This window comes from Benincasa hispida, chromosome 9 (genome assembly GCF_027475165.1).
Source record: "Benincasa hispida cultivar pf3 chromosome 9, pf3_genome.v1.1, whole genome shotgun sequence".
NCBI lineage: Eukaryota > Viridiplantae > Streptophyta > Magnoliopsida > Cucurbitales > Cucurbitaceae > Benincasa > Benincasa hispida.
Window position 1 is genome coordinate 14,058,435 of NC_143486.1, and position 19,987 is coordinate 14,078,421.

The window sequence follows — 19,987 nt, forward strand, 5'->3', positions numbered from 1 at the left end:
TAATTTAATGTTTAATGTTGAACTTTTAAATGCAATTTTTATGTCATCAAAATTAATTTTAAATGATTAAAAATATGTTTCATAGTGATTCTATAAATAACAAGTGATTTTAATCCAACAATAAATTCAATGGTTTACAACAAACAGGCAGTTGCACAATTAACGGTCAAATCGAATAAGTTTTCCTAAGAAAAATCTCAAGATACTTAAAGGTTTCAAGTCGCATCACATTAAAGGTTTGGGTAAACCCATCATCGAACAAGCAAATAGGATAAATGAGAGTAGACACGAACATGGAAACTATTTCACAAATAAACCTATTCAATCTCAAATTAAGACCCATGGGTTTCAACATGTTATATCATCCCTAATTTTTCAAATTGAACTACGTGACACCAATTTGTTGGGCGAATCAGGCTCTATCACATTCTCTTAATAACAACCCTGGTTGCCCTGCTATGTTGAGAGATAAGCCTATAAGCTTTGCAAATTAACTGATTATATATTTATGTATGTATGTATATGCAAGGGAATTAGGGACAAATCGAATTAGATGTTACAATAGAATGGAACCTTCTCATAGAATGAAAAAAAATAAAAAAATCTCATACTTTCATTGAACAAGAGTCCTATCCAATAGCAACCCAAATGGCCATTTAGGTCGACTGTCCACCATTCCCTATTCTATCACAATGATATCCTAAAAGTAAAACTTTATAATTTTAGCAAAATGAAAGCTTAAAAACACTACCAGGAAACTGATTCGAGGAGACTGCCTACCCAATTCTGCAAAGGGGATAAAGACTCAGCCTCCATGAAATGTTCGAGTTAGAAGTGTCAGCTTCCACACAAGCAACCAGAAAGCCACTGTTTGCTTTCTCCTTCAGGTCCTCGAAAGAATCATCTCCATACACACTGCATATACACTGGAGAAGAACCCCAACATGGTATAATTAGGGGGGATCTGGCTTCAGCCTTCATGATTTCGATCTCTTTTGCTTAAGAGGAACGAGGCGAATTCCTTGCTTGCCAAGTTCCAATGTTTTTTCCCTACCATCGTCGAGGGTGACTGATAATGTTGATGTACCATCGATCATGTCACAAACAACTCCTTTCTGCCTGAACATCATATCAAATGCAATATAGAATATTAGTGATGCACGAGATTTATCTCAATTCTGACCAAGAGTAATGAAGTTAGCTTATAGTTCTTAAAAATGGATGTAGGGACCTTGCCGCACTTTCAACTGCTAAGTATATTGAACAAGTTCTTTCATTCATCTTCCTTTTGTTTATTGCCCTTTTGAGAATGTGGAAGAGAAAGGAAGCAAGAATTGAAGACTAGGAACTCCTAGGGCACAATGATCCCATGTACAAAAATCATAGACAGAGTCATCTCTACTGGCACTGTTGTAGTCATTGGAACGTCTTACAGGAATGAAAATATAACCACGAATAAAATATCTATTTCAAACCAAAATGTGCTTTATAAGCCTAGCAAAGAAATGACTTCTTGATCATTTAAGATGGTAATCATTGGCCAATGCCTACAGATCTCACTAGGCTTTAGTTAGACAATTGTTTTCGAGTGTATAATGTATAAACTCTCTGGCTTTCCAAGTGTATTAGGGAGAGAGGGGAAAAAAAAAAAAAAAACTTACCACGATTTGTCTGATGGGTGTTGGACTTCAACCCTCTTCCCTATTGCATCTTTACCCAATTTTTTGAGAATCCAATTAGCATCCATGATCTCATCCAACAAATTATCTTGATGAGACCGTTTCAAGTCTTCAACTTCATTGAAGGATATTTTCTCCATTAAGGGCGATGGTCTTTTCCTTTTTGACCGCTGGCCTTTGACGAGACTTTTTTCTTCCTCGTGACAAGAAATTTGATTTTCAAGGGGAGGTTTCTTAAATTTGAACTTCAACAAAGGTTTTGAGTCTCTAGGCAAAGACTGTGGTAAAGGTGTCTGTCCATTATCACCATGTCCATCATTGCGTATATGGGATCGACTTTCAAGTTGTTTTCCTGAAGGTACCTTCTCTTCTTTTATCGTAGAAATGTCACTGAAGGAACCAACTGCAGGCGTGCTTCCTTCCATGTTTCTTTTACGAGAAAATACGCGAGGGCCGTCTGGAGGACCAACTTCAGATCCACTAGCAGTATTTCCTCTGCCAAATGCAGAATTTGTGTCAGATGATCCAATTCTAACTTTTCCAAAGCTAGGAAAGCTCTTCTCTGTTTCCCCAGCCTTCAGTCCTGCTGATTGGCTGGAGTTATTCACCTTTTCTCCTGCACATTGAAAGAGATATACAAATTAGATATTGGATAGTAGAATCTAAAAAAAGAGAACACAATCCCGATCCCAACCCTTCCTCTTCAAGGTAAACACACCGCACTACAAGCTTATCAAGTCTTTCTAGAAACCATACCATTAGAGGCAACCAAATCTTGTTCTCTTAGGCAACTTGAAGCATCAGACTTTGGGGAAGTAGCAACATTAATTTTACGTGCACCTAGATTTATTACTAGCTTCTTTCCTTTAGCTGTCTTTGACTTACTGGCATATTTTCCTGAATCTTCTCCAGTATCCAAACCCTGAGCCTTGCTGGCCTTGATTTGAACAACTTTTGAGGTCTTCTCTTCATCACTTACCATTACCTCATCCACGAATTTGTGTTTCAAGACCCCTGGTTGATTAATAGAGCACATCCCCTCATTGTGGCTGAGACTCCCAGCAACGGGAGATGAATATGTGTCCAGTCCTTCATTATTATTTTGGGGTTGCAAACCACCATTCTTCTCATTGCCTTCACCAAAACCAGATTGTTGAACATCATTTCGCCCTTCGAAACTCTGATCTAGTTCAGATCGATTGGCTAAAGGAGCTCCTTTTTCTTTTGCATACTTCTTATTCGATGATTTTTTCCCATAATCCTTACTCTTCTTGGGCACTTTGTCAGCTAACCCCTTCAGAGAGAGTTTTAATGAACGTCCAAACTCATTCTTAACAACCGCAGGACCATTTTCTTCGTCGTCTGAGTAAGGTGAAATGGAAAATATTTCATCTTGTGTGGGTAATCCAGCAGCAGCCCTCAAGTTAACAATTAGATCACGGTCAGCTTCATCCCTTCTTCTCCAAATCTCTTGAACAGCATCCTCAAGATTTTTTACCTACAAAATAAAGTTGTAGGGCCTCGAAAACAATAAATAAAAACCATCTACCTCCTATGAGTGTCTCCACTGGGGAGAGAAGGTTGTGTGTAGAAAACCTGATAACATTCTCCACGACATGCAGTGCATTTGTATTGGAGATTCCCATCTATTTGAAACTGTAGGTATTTTTCATCACTGTAAAAATTTAAACAAACTGAACTTAGCAGGTGCAAAGACAAGTGTAGATCCTCTACTTCAAACCTAAAAGATTGGCATCATTAAGGGGGGAAAGAACAACTGACACAGTTAAAAATTGAGAACAGCAACTTCATCATTAATGTATTTACTAAAAACACATGGAATCGGGAACTCGATAAATTTAATTCAATACTGTGCTGTAATGATTTCACAAGGAAAAGACAGATCGTGTTACTGATCAGTTACAGCTAAAGAGAAATCAAATCATATCGAGAGAACAATTCTAGACTACCTTCACAATGACACCATCCGAACGATAAGGTTATTACAATGTAGCCAAAGGAAAGCAATAGTTGTATGAACCTTACGTACAATCCCTAATTTAACAATAGCAACCACCAGTATAAATAATTAGGCTTATCCATCATTCACGTTTATCAAATTTGGACTGATTATTAGTTGAACGAAACACTGATGTCAGACGTGGAACTAAGATATCAGATAGGATTGGCTCCATATTGTTTCCCACACATTCAGGAGTCAGGCGAGAAGAAATTTTGAAAATAAAATGTCCAAATATAGATCATTTAATCCAAAGAATCAGGAAACTGCTGTCAGATCATTAGTAGCAAACAGTGTTTTTAAATGCCCAAGGCACACTAAGGCACGATGGACCTCTGGCGCCTCGGCGCAAGGTGCACAAAAAGGCACCGGCCCTTTTTTCGTGAGGCGCACTATTGATAAAAATATTACGTTAAAAAGAGAAAGCATGGTTGAAGTGGAAATATGAAGGGGAAAAAAGACCTCAAACAAAAATAAATTTTGCATTTAGGCACTCCATAAAAGGCGCGCGCCTTATTTTGCCAAGGTGAGGAGCCAGACCTGCGCTCTAAGGGCTTTTTAAAACACTGGTGGCAAACAAGGACGTGTACCAAACAAAAGATAATTAAGAGTAAAACCTGATACTATCACAATGGCAGTGTACCCAACGCTGGCAAATGTCACAGCAAACCATCGGAGTAGATTCTGAATCTCTATAAACCTAAAAGAACACACAAGTGAACTCACCATTTTAATTACCCCCACCACAGAAACTGGATTTTCCATACTTTATATGACCACAAGCAACTTAAAATCCCAAAATATAGCGTTTATAAAAATGTTGTTACCTTCAAACACACAGGGCAATAGTTCCCCTTTACAAATAATCTACCACATGCATCACAAAATGTATATCCCAGAAACCACCTGCATTTCAACAGCAAGCATAAGGTGTTTTCTTGTCTTCAACAGTTCAACTCATGGAAATTCAAAAGAAATGGTTTTCATTCCCCGTGCCCATGGAAATAAACTCATGGCATTGCATGGTGCAAATAAATTTGAAGAATAGTAATAATTAATTGTTCTCTGTAAATAATCATGACAAGCTGACAAAAATGCATCATTAGCAGAAATTATCTAAGAACGTGCAAATCTAGATTGATAAACTGCACAAAAAGTATAATTGTCAATTGCAACAAGCAAGCCAAAAAACTTAAGAGATCCTCCTTGAGGGGGAACTTGAGTTTGCAAACTGCATATATAGAAAAACAGATTGGAGTTCACTTACACCACATAAAATTGAGTTTTTAATTCAATATAATAATCACTATAGGCATTGCCACGATGCAGAATATAGAAGGATAGTATTCATACGCTATAATGTAAGTGCAACTCTGAAACTGCATGTCCTGAACATTTGGCATAATTATAAAAGCTCATGGGTCTAGAAGAAATTAAGGGTTAAAAACCATTGAGGTTAGTTCTCTAGGATATTAACAAGCCGTGGGTAGCTTGACTAGCAAATATTTCAAACCTAGACAGTTGTCACCATAATAGACCTAGTGAATACAGAGAGGTGAAAGTGAAGGAAGTGAATAGAGACTGAAGCTAAAAGGGACTTCATTTTACATTACCACTAGACCATCTTCAGCTAATGCGTGACTTCACACATTCCAGATGGTGACTTATAGATTAAAGCATTGAATCTACCATACCAATCAAAAGTAAGAACAATAGAAAATGAGGTGAATGTGACAAAGTAGGGTCTTTTTAATGATAAGAATTGGGAAACTAACACAAGTGATAGTTAAAAGCTCCAATCAAAATAGAAATTATCAGCAAGACCATCCAAGAGAAGAAAATGCATACCTCACACTTTGACCATTTCCTGGAACATTAGACCCACAGCTGTGACACCTTGTATGCTTCGGACACAAATAGGGTCCAGAACTTACATTCTACAATATTCAACCACATGGATCAGCCATAAGAAGGTTACTAGAATGGGATAAAAACCTCAATAACGGGAAAATGTTCCTACCTTGTGAGGAGGATGCTGACAGTAGCAATGATATGCACCATCACATCTTTTGCAGAACATAAATTTATTAGGATCGCCAGTTCTTCTGCATACCTGAGTACACATTGTAAAGAAAAACTTATTTAAATCACATGGCAACGTGCTCCTATTTCATCAACTAAGGACCAATATTACATCTCAGATAGAAGATTCTAGCAAAATACCAAGTTTTTAAATGATGAAAAACAATTCATGTCAATATTAAGCTCAGTACCAAGGGTATAAGACTTGGATAGTAGCATGCCAATATGCAACTAGAAGAATTACTCTCAAGTTCACCAGTCATTTGTTGTATGATACAACGTTCACTATATCATTTAGTGTACCATTATCTATATTTATTAAACCTGCATATAATCCTGTTCATATGAATTATTGAATTCAAACTTAAATTAAGAGAAGTAGTAAGATCAGTGATTTCTGATTCACCCAAGACAGAAATGTAAAAGCTTGAAGTATCACTCCCTCTATTCTGTATAAACCCCATCATAATGCCCATGATTGGAGTTTATTGATAATGGAAAACATCAAGTTTGGTGGTTACAGACCATCAGGCTATTAAATGAAAATGTGTTGCCTTTGAAATGGAAGTAACTAATAATTAGTGACGTTGATGAAGAGATAATATAGAGGAATGCTGCATATTGCTTATTACCTCGCATGCTCTGCAGGAAGGGCAAGTCCAAGAACTCCAGTGAAATAGATCTGCGAACAAGCACATAGCAAGTGTTCAAAATAATTCTCGTCTCAAAAAAATCTTGTGACCAAGTAGCCTTACCCCTGTGTTGAGCCCAGGATTTCAAGCAGCTGCGATGGTATTTTTTCCCACAAGTTTTGCATGAAAGCATCTTCCTTGCTCTCTCGCTAGATTCGTTTTCACCAAAAAAACATATTCTGCACATTACATTCACATTGGATTGCCCCTGCTCTTCCCCTACAACATTACCGGAGGCATCCTGTTCAAGGGGGAAAACCCACTATTATAACTGTACGCTGTTCAAGGGGGAAAACCCACTATTAAAACATATTCTGCACATTACATTCACATTGGATTGCCCCTGCAGCTGACAGGGAACTTCAAAAATATCTTATAAATGGCATTCCATACTGAAAAAGAACCAGAGGGAATTTTGGCACGAGGCAGCCCTGACAGTATAGGTCATTTACTTTTCTAGTAAAAACCAAATGACTATATAATTGCTATCAGCAGCTGCATAATCCCGAGTTAAGTTTTTTGTATTTCTCACTAGCTAAAAGCCAAATGCAAATCTGCGGTTAGTAACTACCGACCAAAAGAAGGAAAGAAAACCTCATCCATCCAGAGCATGTCCAAGTATTCAAAATGACTATAAAAGTTATTAAAGATCTGCCCCCTATAAATTCCAAATAGTACTCGTGGTAATCTAAAATGCACGATCTGCTACATCTTTTTCTAGGGAAAAGGGGTAAATGACTTACCATACGTACTGGCTAATCAGCAAAAATCAAGCTAAATTCAGCATCACAACAATAGAAAAACAAATCCCCATACACAAATTCTACTCAACAATATTTTACAACAAAAACATACTCAACTAACCAACAATACAAAGCCAAATCTCCAACATCATAAATAAAACAATCAAAACTAAAACCCTCACCACTAAATTCCCAGACTCAAACCGCCTGGCATAGTCCTCAGCAGCAATCATAGCAGCAGCAGCCTTACGTTGAAGAGCAATACGCTTTGTCTGAGCCGACATAGCCGCCGCCATCTCATCGACCCCATCAGCTCCACCCAACGCCTCACCAACAACCCCAACAGGCTGCACTGGTGGAGGCGGCGGCGCAACCTTCGGAACCCACACCTGAACTGTCGTTCCCTTTCCATCTCTAACCCTAATTCCCCAAGGATCCTTGAGAAACTCCTCCACCTTAAGCACCCCATCAAGAAACTCATTCTTAGCTCTCCCATTCTGCAAACCTGGAGCAAATCCTAGCGAACAGAAGCAAATCCTTCGACTAAACAACAAAAAACAAAGAACCCCGTGTGAAGTTTCAAAGCGGAAAGACCCCAAAACGAGATGGGTAGTTGAGAGAAAAGAAAGAGAAACGGCAACGAAAGAGAGAACACCCAAAAGAAAGCGAAAGTAAAAGAGAAGTAAAATGGGATTAGAAGAATGAGAAGAAAAATAAAAAAGAGAGAGCAAAAGAGGGGAAGTGTGTATACCATGTAATTGGACAAGCTACGTGAAATGCCATATTTGCGAGAGATTTAGAGATTTTGAATTTTTGATTGTGCGTTAGGGATCTCTTTCTTCTCTCTCTCTCCCTCTAAAATTTTAATCTCATCCAAAATTATATAAAATATATATAAATCGAAAAAAAAATTTGAAATTTTTATAAATATTAGGACCGATGAGGAGAGAGTTTTGAGAATCGAAGACGAAGGGCGGGGCGGGGCAGAGATTTTGAGCGAAGTAAAATTTTTTTCGCTCTGTTTGAAACAAAGACCGTATTTTTATTTTGTCTAAATGCCGTCAATTTATTCTTGGTTTGACGAAAATACCCCTCGCTTCAAGTCAAATTTTCAGAAGTCACCCTACTTGCCTTACCTCTTCACCTTCTCACAATCTCACTCATACATGGCAACATCAATCTTTAGCTTTTCACCAATAGTTTGAACAAAATTTCAATCAAATATATTTTTTAATGTTTTTATAACATTTAGTCGTTAAAAAAATTATAAAATTTTAGATATCTCATATAAATGACCATTGACTTTATAGAATATAAATTGAAGATCTGTATTTTTATATGAAATTAGATCAAATGCAACATAATAACTTTACAATAATTTGATATTAGTAGTATTGTTTTAAAAAAAATTAATGAATTTATTTTTTCTTTTTCAAATTTTAATGTAAAATAGGTAGAGTATTCCATCATATATTTGTTTTTAAATATTGTTTTATCATAAAACCTACGTTTGAGAGTTTGAATTTTAATTTATTTATGTGAAATATATTTCCTATGTATAATATGGGCTGTTTTAGATTTTTTTTTTTTCTTTTTAGTTTATTATCTAGATTAGGAATGATAAAATAAAGAGATTGGATTTTTATGTATTAAGTGTTGTGTTTTTAAATTTCTAGTAGGCTATAGTAATTTTGATGGCTACCTTTTGATTTTCTTTTGCATTTTGGGAAACAAAATATGATACCAAATAATGTGTGTTAATAAGTAGGTAGGTGTTGATGTAAATTCATCTATTTAATCCTCGATATTGTGAATATTGTATTTAATGTTTATCAATTTTTTTATTTGAAGCAATTATCAATATTTATTATTCCCAAAATGGAAGGATCGGATAGTGATATATGTATGAGACCTAGTAATTTTGGGCGAGAAATATACCAAAACACTTGTTATGGACAGCATTTTTCTAAGTAAAACAATATTCACAAAAATATCTGTAGTTTAGCTATTGAAATAGTATGTAATTCAAGTAATGTTGCCTTAAACGGCTTATTATTGACATAATTGTTATAAAATCTAAATACTCAATGACCCGATTTAAGTAAGATAAAATTAACACTGAAGAAAAAAACTGGCAGTTAATAAGTTAGTTATAGTGCATGTTGTTATAATGAAGTTAAATTTATGTCTAAATGAGTCGTAAACAAACTATATGAGATTAGTAGATCCTTGAGAGTTAAGATAGGTCACAAATTGATGAAACTGAGAATCACCTAGTTTTCATTGTTATTTGTGCTTATACGCAGTATTGTTCAATGCAACTTAACACTGAGTATAGGTACATTTACATTTCACGGGCCAACTAAGTAAGATCATAGGTACATTACACACTAAAATCTGATTTAGTGCAACCTAACCATAAAATAAGACAACATATCTACTTATATTGTTTAGTACGACATCAATACTTATTAATTAATGAAAATAAACTACCTACATCTAAAATCTAATTCAAACACTGAAAAATATAAAAGACATGGCATCAAGTGTCATGCAACCATTACACAATGTCAACCCCTACTAATTTGGACCTGACATGGAGACTCCCGATGACATCCCCTCACATTCAACTCCTTCATATCCTATGTAACACCATCGCCAACTATTCAAATCCTACCAAGTTTCATCTAATGTCTTAAAAATAAATGTTCATATTGTAAAAGAAATTGTAAAGAAACAAAAAGAATAGAATACAAACATATGGGATATACATATATATCGTTTCTTTTTGTTTAAGAAAAGACAAATTAAAAAGAAAATTTTAAAAGCTAATATGAGTAGAGATATCCACAGAGCAGGATGGGGAAGACTTTCTCGTCCCTATCCTCGCCCTCCATTTCATTCCCAGTTCCCACCAAATTTTTTGCGAGAATCGGGACAAGGGTTTCCCGCAGGAAATTCGCGGGGATCGGATTTCTTGCGAGAATTTTTTTCCTTTTTTTTTTTAATATATTCATTTTTAACAATTTTGTTTATTCTCAATCAAATAAAATTATATATATTAAATGAGTTATTTCTATTAAATTTTCCACTCAAATAAAATAGTATCAAAATAATATTATTATATATGTAAAAATATAATTTAATCCTATAATTTATAAAAGTTAAAATTTAAATATTACAATATCATAGTCTAACTTTCCATTTAAATATTACAACATTTATGGCTTAAGATCGAAAGTCTTAAATGTTAAAACAATTTAGAAATGTATTGAAATACGAAAATGTTTAAATGAAAATTAGAAAATAACTAACATTTTATGACACAAATTTTGTAAAAAGTATATCGATAAAATAATAATAATAATAAGTAATTGTTATTACATAAATATAATTATATAATACATACATTGGGGCGGCATAGGAAATCGGGACGTAGATGCGGATGGGGAATATAATCCCCGTCTTCGTCTCCGTTTAGCCAACAAGAAAAAAATTATCCTCAATCCCTCTCTCATTTTCCATCTAACCGGAGATTCTCCTTCCCATTCGATACAATTCAACATGAGTAAGATACAATTCAATAATTAGCATATATTATCGATCAAATCCTACCTCGTATACCATTGAACTAAATAAACGAAAAAGAAAAACCATATATAAATTAAAGAATTTTTAAATAACAAGTTTAATTAGATCCTTAAAATTTTAATCGTATGTTGGTAGGTTTTTAACAAATTCAAAATCAATAAAGTGGCTAAATTTATAATTTTGAAATTTTTGGACGAAAACACAAGTCCAAAATTGGACTAAATCGGTAATTTAATTATTTAAAAAAAAAAAAACTCGATGACACGTGGCTGGGCCGCCAAAAAGGGCCAAGTGTTGCTCGTATATAAATAACCACGTCGCCATCTTCATAAAGCTATTTTCAGAGAGAGTTCAGTTTCAGAGGAAAAGTAGAAGAAGAAGAAGAAAATACGATGAATGTCCCTGATCGCTACGAGCGCTTCGTCGTCCCCGAGGGCGCCAAGAAGTTGATTTTTGAAACCCTAGCTTTTTCGTTATCTCTTTCATTTTCACGACGGATATTTTGCTTTCTTTCCATATACACTGCCACCGTCTCTGTTGTGATTTTCTTTTCTGGACGGTCGTCGATTTTGTTGAACATTGTAGGGTTTCATACGAGAGAGACACGAAGATCATGAATGCGGCGACCTTTATATTAGAGAGAGAGGATCATACTATCGGACATATCCTCCGGATGTAAGGGTTTTCTGTTAATCGGAGATAGTTTCTGGCAATTTTAATTCATTTCTTCGTTCTTGTTTATTAACATATATGGCCTGAATAATCAGGCAACTTCACAGAGACGATAATGTGTTGTTTGCTGGCTACCAGCTTCCTCATCCTCTCAAGTACAGAATACTTGTTCGGGTTAGTACTTCGATTATCTTTTCATCGTATAATCTTTGCTCTATTGCATGAATGGTTAAACGAATAGCATTATTAGCATCTTTCCAAAGCAATGTTGGTTTTTGGTAATGGAAGATTATAATCTTGAGGAGAATGACTGATCGAATTTTATTACGTAATTAGCGTTGATTTTTTCTTAATTCTTATGGTTAGTTATCGGTTATTTGAGAATGACTGATCGAATGAGAATTTCCTCGACTGGCAGGGCAAAGCAGAAACTTTTCACAGGAAATTTCGAATTATACATTTTAAGTACTTTTTATGATGAAATATTTACAATCTCAACCTTTGTTTGTATAACTTTTTTAGTCATTAGATGAATTAGGTAATTGTCTCTCCTCTATTCTTCATTCGGCTCTTCAACTGGAGTTCATAAAATCAATTTTCCTTCGAGGAAGTGAAACGTTAGTTGAATGCTTAAGCTCCTTATCCAATTCTAGTAACATTTTCGTTTACCCCCCAGAAAGATTTTGAATTCCTGAGGAGAAAACCACGATTAGAAATTTCTTGAAGATAGCAAAGATTCGGCAGATATTGATTGGTTTTAAGTAATACGATTCTAAATAGCTTTACTGTGCTCTGTTATTGATTAAATTACAGTTGGCCATTAAGTTCTGATGGTGTTCTTTTATCATTACTTTTTTATTATTTCGATGTAATTTTTCTGCAGATACAAACGGCTAGCCAGTCTTCACCGATGCAGGCATATAATCAGGCTATCAATGATTTGGACAAGGAGCTTGACGTTTTGAAATATGAGCTTGAGGTAATGCTTTCCCTCCCCCTTGACTATTTCTTTCTGCAATTTGGGTGGTATGAGTATGATTTGTTCTTATTCATAATGGGGGAATCCAGTCCTCTGATTATTTTAGGTTTATGCCTATTTTCTTTTGTTTTTGTTCTTGTATTTGTAAATGATTGATTTATTTTTATTTGTTTTGGTACATTAAGTGGGATATCTGAATTTGAATATCCAAGGAAGGGAATCATATGGGTATGCAATCCTTGATCTTCACATGAATATTTGTGTGGTCTTGTTAAACGTTCATATTACATTTAATATACTGTATAGAACTTGGATCACTTATTTTAAATTCAACTCCGATGCGACATGGGACTAAAGTGAGCTCGACTTTTGTGGTATTGGCACATGCTCCATCCCTAGAGGTCGGAGGTTCAATCCCCATATCTTGCAATTATTGTACTAAAAAACATGGATGGGATACATGTAGTTTATAATACAAGTCCATTTCAAATTATTTGAAGCTTTTGTTAACTGCAGCATAATAATTTAATAGTTAAAGGAAAAAAGAACTTGTCTGCAAAGTTTAAGGGATAAAAAGTTACAAGTGTAAATATCTAAAAGGAAAAAAAAATAAAAAGAGAAGATAATAACATTATTATTGTTGTTTACATTCGTGAATTGCTTGATGCAGGGTGAGATTTCAAGGTTCTCGAGGAACTATTAGTTTGCTTTCCAAGAAAACCAAGGGAAAGTTCGAAATGATCAATAATCTCGAGTTGGAAATGGAATGCCAATAATAAAATTTACGGCCACTTTTTAGTTTGGCTCCCGTTGGTTTTGGTGGGAGTTGATTGTATTCTTTTTTTCTTTTAAATGTTCAAATTTTCATTTAAAATAGAGAGAGAAAAAGGCATTTTAGGTAGTATTTGATTTGAAATAAAATTGAACTTCGTTTCAATTATACCTCTAATTTTCATTGATACTATTGTCGTTTCAAAAATTTTGAAAAATACCTTTATTGTTAGGGTGTGTTTGAAATACATTTTGAAATTCTTGACAACCATTTAAAATAATATTTGGAGTGTATTTTAAACTGTTTTGATAAAAAATGTTTAAATTAAAATGAGTTTTTTGAAAAACGTTTTTTTTAAGTCAATCTAAACGGGTCCTTAGTAGGACATAAACGTTTTTCTTCCAATCTCTGCAAATTCTTCCAACATGAAAATTAAATTAGAGGAATCTTCACCACCAAGAGACAACACAGAATGGAAGAGAAACGAAGCCCAAAAAAGCACTGCAAATTGATGATATAGAAGCTATCTTCACCACCATGATTGCACCTAATGGAAGAGAGCACAAGATAAGGGGCTTTCATTCAACGCCATGCAAATAGCTCAAGTTGTTGATAATGCATGAAAGACAGAAGAAACGGTAGAGAAAGGCAACCGCCATTTGCTAATTGCCATAGATGCCAAGGAAATTTTCTAGTACTGCGGGTACTATGTTCCCTTCGCTTGAGCTCTCAACTTCTACGGACTATCAATTCAATGTGTCTAACACTTTTTTTGAATTTATGTTCATAAATATTGGGTGATTTCAATCTTATTTTAAATATTGGTGGATCCTACGTTAATTTTAATATCAGTGGTTTCAACCTTATTTTAAAAAGCATGTTGACATGTTGACATAATGGACCATTGATTGTAGTGTAGGAAAATTTTCCCTGCATTTCCCTGTTCCGAAAAGGAACAGCCATTCACGATCTTAGCTTAGATTTTTTCACAGCTAAATAAAGTATGACATAATTATAGAAACCTGGAAGAAAAATAAAATTACTCCCTGGCATAAAGAGGAGGTCAGTGTGCAAATGGCAGAGAGAATTTAAAGAAATGCAAATGGCAGAGAGAATTTAGAGAAATATCATTGAGGGGTGTTTGATAAATGGATATAAATTGTTAGGTTGGGTGGGTATTTATTATCCATATTTGTTAAATCCATAAAGAAAAACTGTGGGTTATTAAAACCACATGTTTATATTTTCATTTCCTTCTCTCTTCCTTCATCTCCACCATTTGGATTTTTCCCCAAATTTGATTTTCACTTTCCAAAGTTTCTCCATAGTGGTTGTCATTGGTAACAATTTCTCAGTTACTTTCATCCAAGGCGGAATCTCCCAGGAATCTTCTGGTGTTTTTTTACACCATTTTTTTCTTCTCTCTTCTTCCGAGTCTGTTGTTCAGTTTCTTCCATCATCTTCTCTCTTCTCCCATGGTTTGAAGAGAATTAGAATTATTACCATTTTCGAAAAGAATATATGAAAAATAATTTATTATGTTCTATAAATTGAGAAAAAAATTGAGATTGTCCAATTTATGTCATAAATGATTTGAGAAAATACGTGTATATTTGAAAATTAATCAACAATAACAAATCATAAAACTAAAAAAATAAAAGAATGAAACAAAAAAAAATAGAACTAATATCGTTCACAAAAAATTGCATCAGATCTCAACTTAACTCTGCAAAGAAACATAACAATTTAACTCCTCAGATAATTTAACTATCCAGATAATAATTACCAACTCAACTCAACTCTCTACTTTTATCACGCACCAAACACATCCCTTAAATTAAGATGTTTTGACATTTTAAGTCTTTAAAAATACTTTTTTTTGGTGCCTAAAAATATTTTTTTAAGCACTTAAAGTGTTCTTTGAAATAAACTCTACCAACGTTCAACTCAAATTCGAGTAAGTTTTATATAATTTTTTAGTCTACTAGACAGTAAGCTAAACAACAATAATCAAGAAAGAATTTTGGAAATTTGCTATGGGCTATTTTCCATTCTTCATAAAAGTTTATTAACTTCGATGAAGAGATTATTTGACTCAAAAGAATAAAACGTAAAAGGAACATATAAGATTAGATACTAAAATGAGCATGGTTTAACTGGAATACAATTTGTACCATAAAGAGATTCAACTCTCCAACATATTGTAGAGAAAAAGATAAATAAATAAATAACTTGCGGATGAGATGTTCAACAAATTGTTAGTAGTCGATTAAAATGAGAATTCGCTTTGGTTTTCAACTGGTTAGAAATCACTGTTTTACAGAATAAGTCAAATGGTCAGAACTGTATATACCGGTTAATTTCTACACTTTCTCTATCATTTCCAGCAACTAAAGTTCTACAAATCACTGTATTCCAATTCTACAATTAGCTTCTAAATGCCTATCACAACTAATCTCATCGTTTCTTGACATCTACATAATTGAAAAGTCATCATCAAGTCCATCTAGTTCTCCTTTTAGATTGTGCTGATGGATGATCAAAACCGAGGTTCTAACAGAGAATTCAGACCCGGAAAGAATATCCCCTATGGGACCCAGTTCTGGACATTGTTGCCAGTCATTCATCCCAAAAGTTAACACCGAGTTGACCTTCCCACCTCGACCTACAATTATGAGGGCGTATTGCCCTTCCAGTGATTTCAAAGTAGAATAAGTCTCCGAGGAACTGGCCAGGTGTTTTTCGACATAAGCAACATGCCCACCAGCCACATGCCGTTCGTAAAAGTAGGCAAAGCATTCGTCGTCTTGTCTCATTTCCTCTTCCTGCTCGGCAACACTTATCCTGTAAGTCCCAGCTCTTCTTGCAGCATTTTCTGCATCAGCATCCACCAAGAATCTAATCACAGAAAGTTTAACTCCAGGATGCCTTGCTACTCGACCGGCGTAGGCTAATGCTTCTCGGTCATCTTTACCACCAATGAAGATGACTGCCACATTTTGAGATACATACGACCTTGAAACTTTCTCTACTGATCCAAGACCTCGATCCACTAGGATTCCCACGGAGCAGGGGGCATGCCTGAGAACCTATTTGAATGAAATTTGTCAGCCACTGATGCATTTAGAATGAAGTACTGATGACAATGTCTGTATGGATTAATGGAATACCAAATTCTCAAAACTTTTAAGACAACAATAATCTTTACTTTCTCAGCACTACACATCCTATAATCAACCAATATCCTTGAGACTGTAGTTATATATGTTATACTATCTTCATACTACTGTACGTGAAATGAACCAGTTCTAAGTTTCTAGCTATTGCAGAATTGCCAGTCCTTTAAAATCATTACCTTGCGGTTCACATAGCGGAAAGCTGATTGGCCCTCACTCAACGACCCATCTCCACGCTGGCTCTTGTGGAATGGCAATATGATAAGAGCTCCCATCAATTCCTCTGCCAAAATGCAAATGTCCTGAGCCATAGAATTGAATGTTGAGAGAGCCAACATTCTTCTAAGGGTAATCCCTTCTCCATTTTCATCTACATAGCTCTGAACTGCAGAAGTAACTTGGTCTCTCATTTGTGTCACTCCTGTGTGGGTTACAGTCACAGTGTCCACTCCTTCACCCTGAACTAATGTGGATGCTATTTCATCTGTAAGTTCAATCATGTCTGTGACATATACAACAACCCCAGGGTTAGCTGTCCCCCGAGAAATCTCCATGATGTTAATGGCTGCTGCACTGTTCTGAGGTCCATGTACACATAACAAGATCTTAAGCTCACTTGATGGATCAAGCAATTGGAGAGCCATTCGATGTGTAGGCGTGCGTTTCCTTGCCCTTTGAATTATATGCGCTACAACTTTTGGAGCATGCACGACTGTAAAGAATATTACAATTACCATCACCAAGCTCGTAGATGTAGTTATCTTTCCAGCCTGCATTTGTTCATCATTTATAAGGTGATATAGTTCGATTTTAGTATAGTATTTATCAAGATAAAAGTGCATTAGCAGAAAGTGTACTTACTGTTTTTGCAGCAATAGCCAAGTATATATGAAAATGGCCCTTCATGGTTAACAGCAGTCCAAGTGCTACTGATTCGGGCCAATGAAACCCCAAAATTGCCCCAGCAATGACAGTACCAACAACTTTTCCTACGGTTGCAATAGCAAAAAGCAGAATTAACCTGACCCATGTCATTATTTGTCCAGGTTCAAAGTCACTCAACTTGGATTCAACCCCCATCCAAACGAAGAAGATGGGAAAGAAAATGGTAGTGAGCAGGTAGTTAATTTTTCCAATTGCCCATCTTGATACTCTACCTTCTCGAGGTAAAAACGTTCCAGCTAAGAATGCACTGAGAATCGGATTGTAACCAAATGCAGTAGGGCAGCAGCAAAGGAAGGCCATGAAAGCAACTGCAAGAACCAGGTGAGGACCTTTCATAGGTTTACCCTCGGGGTTTTCATTATTTACCCAGTTCATGAATACCGGTGAAACCTTCGCTGTCAGTACTGCTTGGATCAATAATAGAATACCTAATTGAAAACCTTTTATAAGGGAAATGCGTGTCTCTTGGCATTTGCAAAAGAGATAACCAATACAAATCATGAGAGTGGATATAAAATCAGAATGCATTCCGGCACCAATGACGAGCCGGCCTATATCTGACTTGCCTATTTTAAGACTGGTAATCAAACGGGTTAGCACAGGAGAAGCTGTGCTAGAGAGGACAGTTGAGAGGGAGATTATGAAACTGATCTCTTTTGACTTTGCAAAGCTAATAAATGGGATTATGGAACAGGCTAAGATGAGTGTCGAAATCATTCCAGCATAAGCTACCTTAGCATCACGTGTAGGTGCTTTGAAGAGTACATATGGATCCACCTCCAATCCTAGCACAAACATATAGCATATCATACCAAAGTCGACGATATAACGCAGTGTCTTAATCGTTGATATATCAAGTTGCTTCCTTATGAAGTTTCCAATAACCAAACCTACCTGCGTGTTCAAAGAACATTGGAAATCATAAGCATTTAAATTAAGACCAAGAAAGCAAGCGGTTTGCAAACCATTTAATTGGCGGGGGGGGGGGGGGGGGGGGGGGACGCTCGGTATAAATACAGCTTCCATGACTTGAGTTATTATGAGAGTGACTTGAAAAGAAGAAGTCACTCGTGAATACACTAATAACCATCCAGAAATAAAGTTGAGACTCTCAAGGACCCAAAACAGTGGAGCAATTTTGACCAAAAATAAATAATCATAATCATAAGGCAACATATATATAATGGTCCCTCATCTTTTTAGTTATTCTCAATTTGACCTTAAACTTTTGTTTTATTTGATTTGATTTAAAAAAATCTCAGTTAGGCCCTTTGTTAAAAATGATTGATCATTACACTATTGTTATTATCTTCGAAATTCGACTCACCCGTTAACAAAATCCAATTTCTCAACAGGGCAAGTCCATATGTTTGCCCAATGGCAAACTATGTTAATAAACCAATCATTTAACGAGACACGAGTTTCTTTTTTAACAAATTTCAATATAAAAAAAATAAAAAAGAAAAAAATAGAGGGACCAAATTGATAATTTTCAGAAGAGATTTAACGAACATCTGATACATTTAGCCTAGTAATAATGATAATAAGAACAGTAGCAATAGTAGTAATGGCAGATTTTCTACCCTTTTCACCATCCCATCTCACTGCTCTATTTCTACCAGGGAACTTGATCTTCTTCTTCTTCTTACTTTTTTTTTCCGTGAGTGTCCGGGCTAGCAGGAAATGTGAATTTTTGAAACACCCAAGATCTGGGAATTACATAATTCTACCTAAAACCAGACTCGTAATCTCAGATTCTCGGGAATCAGATTATTCTACCAAACGCAGACCCAAAATCTCAGGAATCAGATTATTCTACTAAATACGAGACCCTAAATCTCAATAATGGATGTGAATTTAGCAGAGAATAGAAGAAGAGACACTTACGATCGTATCAGAGGTAATGCGAGGTTGAGAAAATGGCCTCAGAAGGTAATGAACGCCATTGCAAAGACCCACCATGAGAAAGAAGCCCAAAATAGACCTGGTCGCCTTCCCGAAAATTTCAGTCAGCCGAATTGTGCATGTAGCATTTGCTAACGATCGCGATGGCTCACGATCTCTAGTCCTCGCCATTGCGTTTCTTCTTCTTCTTCCTCGCGGGATTCCCAATCACCATAAAAATCCCTTTTCTGCTTTTCTGCGAGAAGATGAAGAAAACAAGTTTTCTACCCTTATTTTTTCCCCTCCTCTTCTCTGTGATGAAGTTTTTGTTGTTGATCCTAGTTTTTCCCTTGGAACTGATGAAGGATTGCACCATTGTTGTTGATCCAACAGACCTGTTCCTGATCGAATGGCTGGGATTTTCACCTTAAATTAAGCAGAAAATGAAGGAGCATTCTGAGGAGGAACAAGAGCCATGTAAGGGATCGAAAAAAAAAAAAAAAACAGAAACAACAAACAAATGCTCGCATGCGCAGAAACAACAATTATCAGTTTTTTTCTTTTGGAGGGAAATGGTCAAAAATAGAAAAAATATATATATATATACATATATAAAATGGGTGTTCGGGGCAAAAATTATCTTAAGATTATAATAACTATATTTCTACATTAAATACTATTATGTATTCTCCATTTTTTTTTTTGAAAGATATTGTAATTAAAGTGTGGGGTGAGGGAAACGAACTTCAAAC

General features: G+C 35.5%; 3 protein-coding genes across 3 annotated transcripts; 1 reads left to right on the forward strand and 2 right to left on the reverse strand.

Moving 5' to 3' along the window:
- Positions 1–549: 549 nt before the first annotated feature.
- On the reverse strand, positions 550–8,241 carry LOC120085718 (PHD finger family protein). Its single transcript, XM_039041876.2, has 12 exons — positions 7,968–8,241; positions 7,399–7,759; positions 6,537–6,714; positions 6,414–6,463; positions 5,720–5,812; positions 5,548–5,636; positions 4,527–4,605; positions 4,317–4,399; positions 3,276–3,354; positions 2,436–3,177; positions 1,662–2,295; positions 550–1,119 (listed from the first exon to the last, which is right to left on the reverse strand). The coding sequence occupies exons 1-12, from the start codon at positions 7,997–7,999 to the stop codon at positions 978–980; spliced, it is 2,562 nt and encodes an 853-aa protein (XP_038897804.1). The 5' UTR covers positions 8,000–8,241; the 3' UTR covers positions 550–977.
- A 2,902-nt stretch (positions 8,242–11,143) lies between these two features.
- Positions 11,144–14,119, forward strand: LOC120086665 (DNA-directed RNA polymerases II, IV and V subunit 11-like). Its single transcript, XM_039043408.2, has 5 exons — positions 11,144–11,252; positions 11,393–11,482; positions 11,575–11,653; positions 12,363–12,458; positions 13,129–14,119. The coding sequence occupies exons 1-5, from the start codon at positions 11,200–11,202 to the stop codon at positions 13,159–13,161; spliced, it is 351 nt and encodes a 116-aa protein (XP_038899336.1). The 5' UTR covers positions 11,144–11,199; the 3' UTR covers positions 13,162–14,119.
- A 1,357-nt stretch (positions 14,120–15,476) lies between these two features.
- CHX28 (cation/hydrogen exchanger 28) lies at positions 15,477–19,740 on the reverse strand. Its single transcript, XM_039040944.2, has 4 exons — positions 19,239–19,740; positions 17,268–18,245; positions 16,586–17,176; positions 15,477–16,319 (listed from the first exon to the last, which is right to left on the reverse strand). Exons 1-4 carry the CDS (start codon positions 19,425–19,427, stop codon positions 15,705–15,707), a joined length of 2,373 nt encoding a protein of 790 aa, XP_038896872.1. The 5' UTR covers positions 19,428–19,740; the 3' UTR covers positions 15,477–15,704.
- Positions 19,741–19,987: the final 247 nt, after the last annotated feature.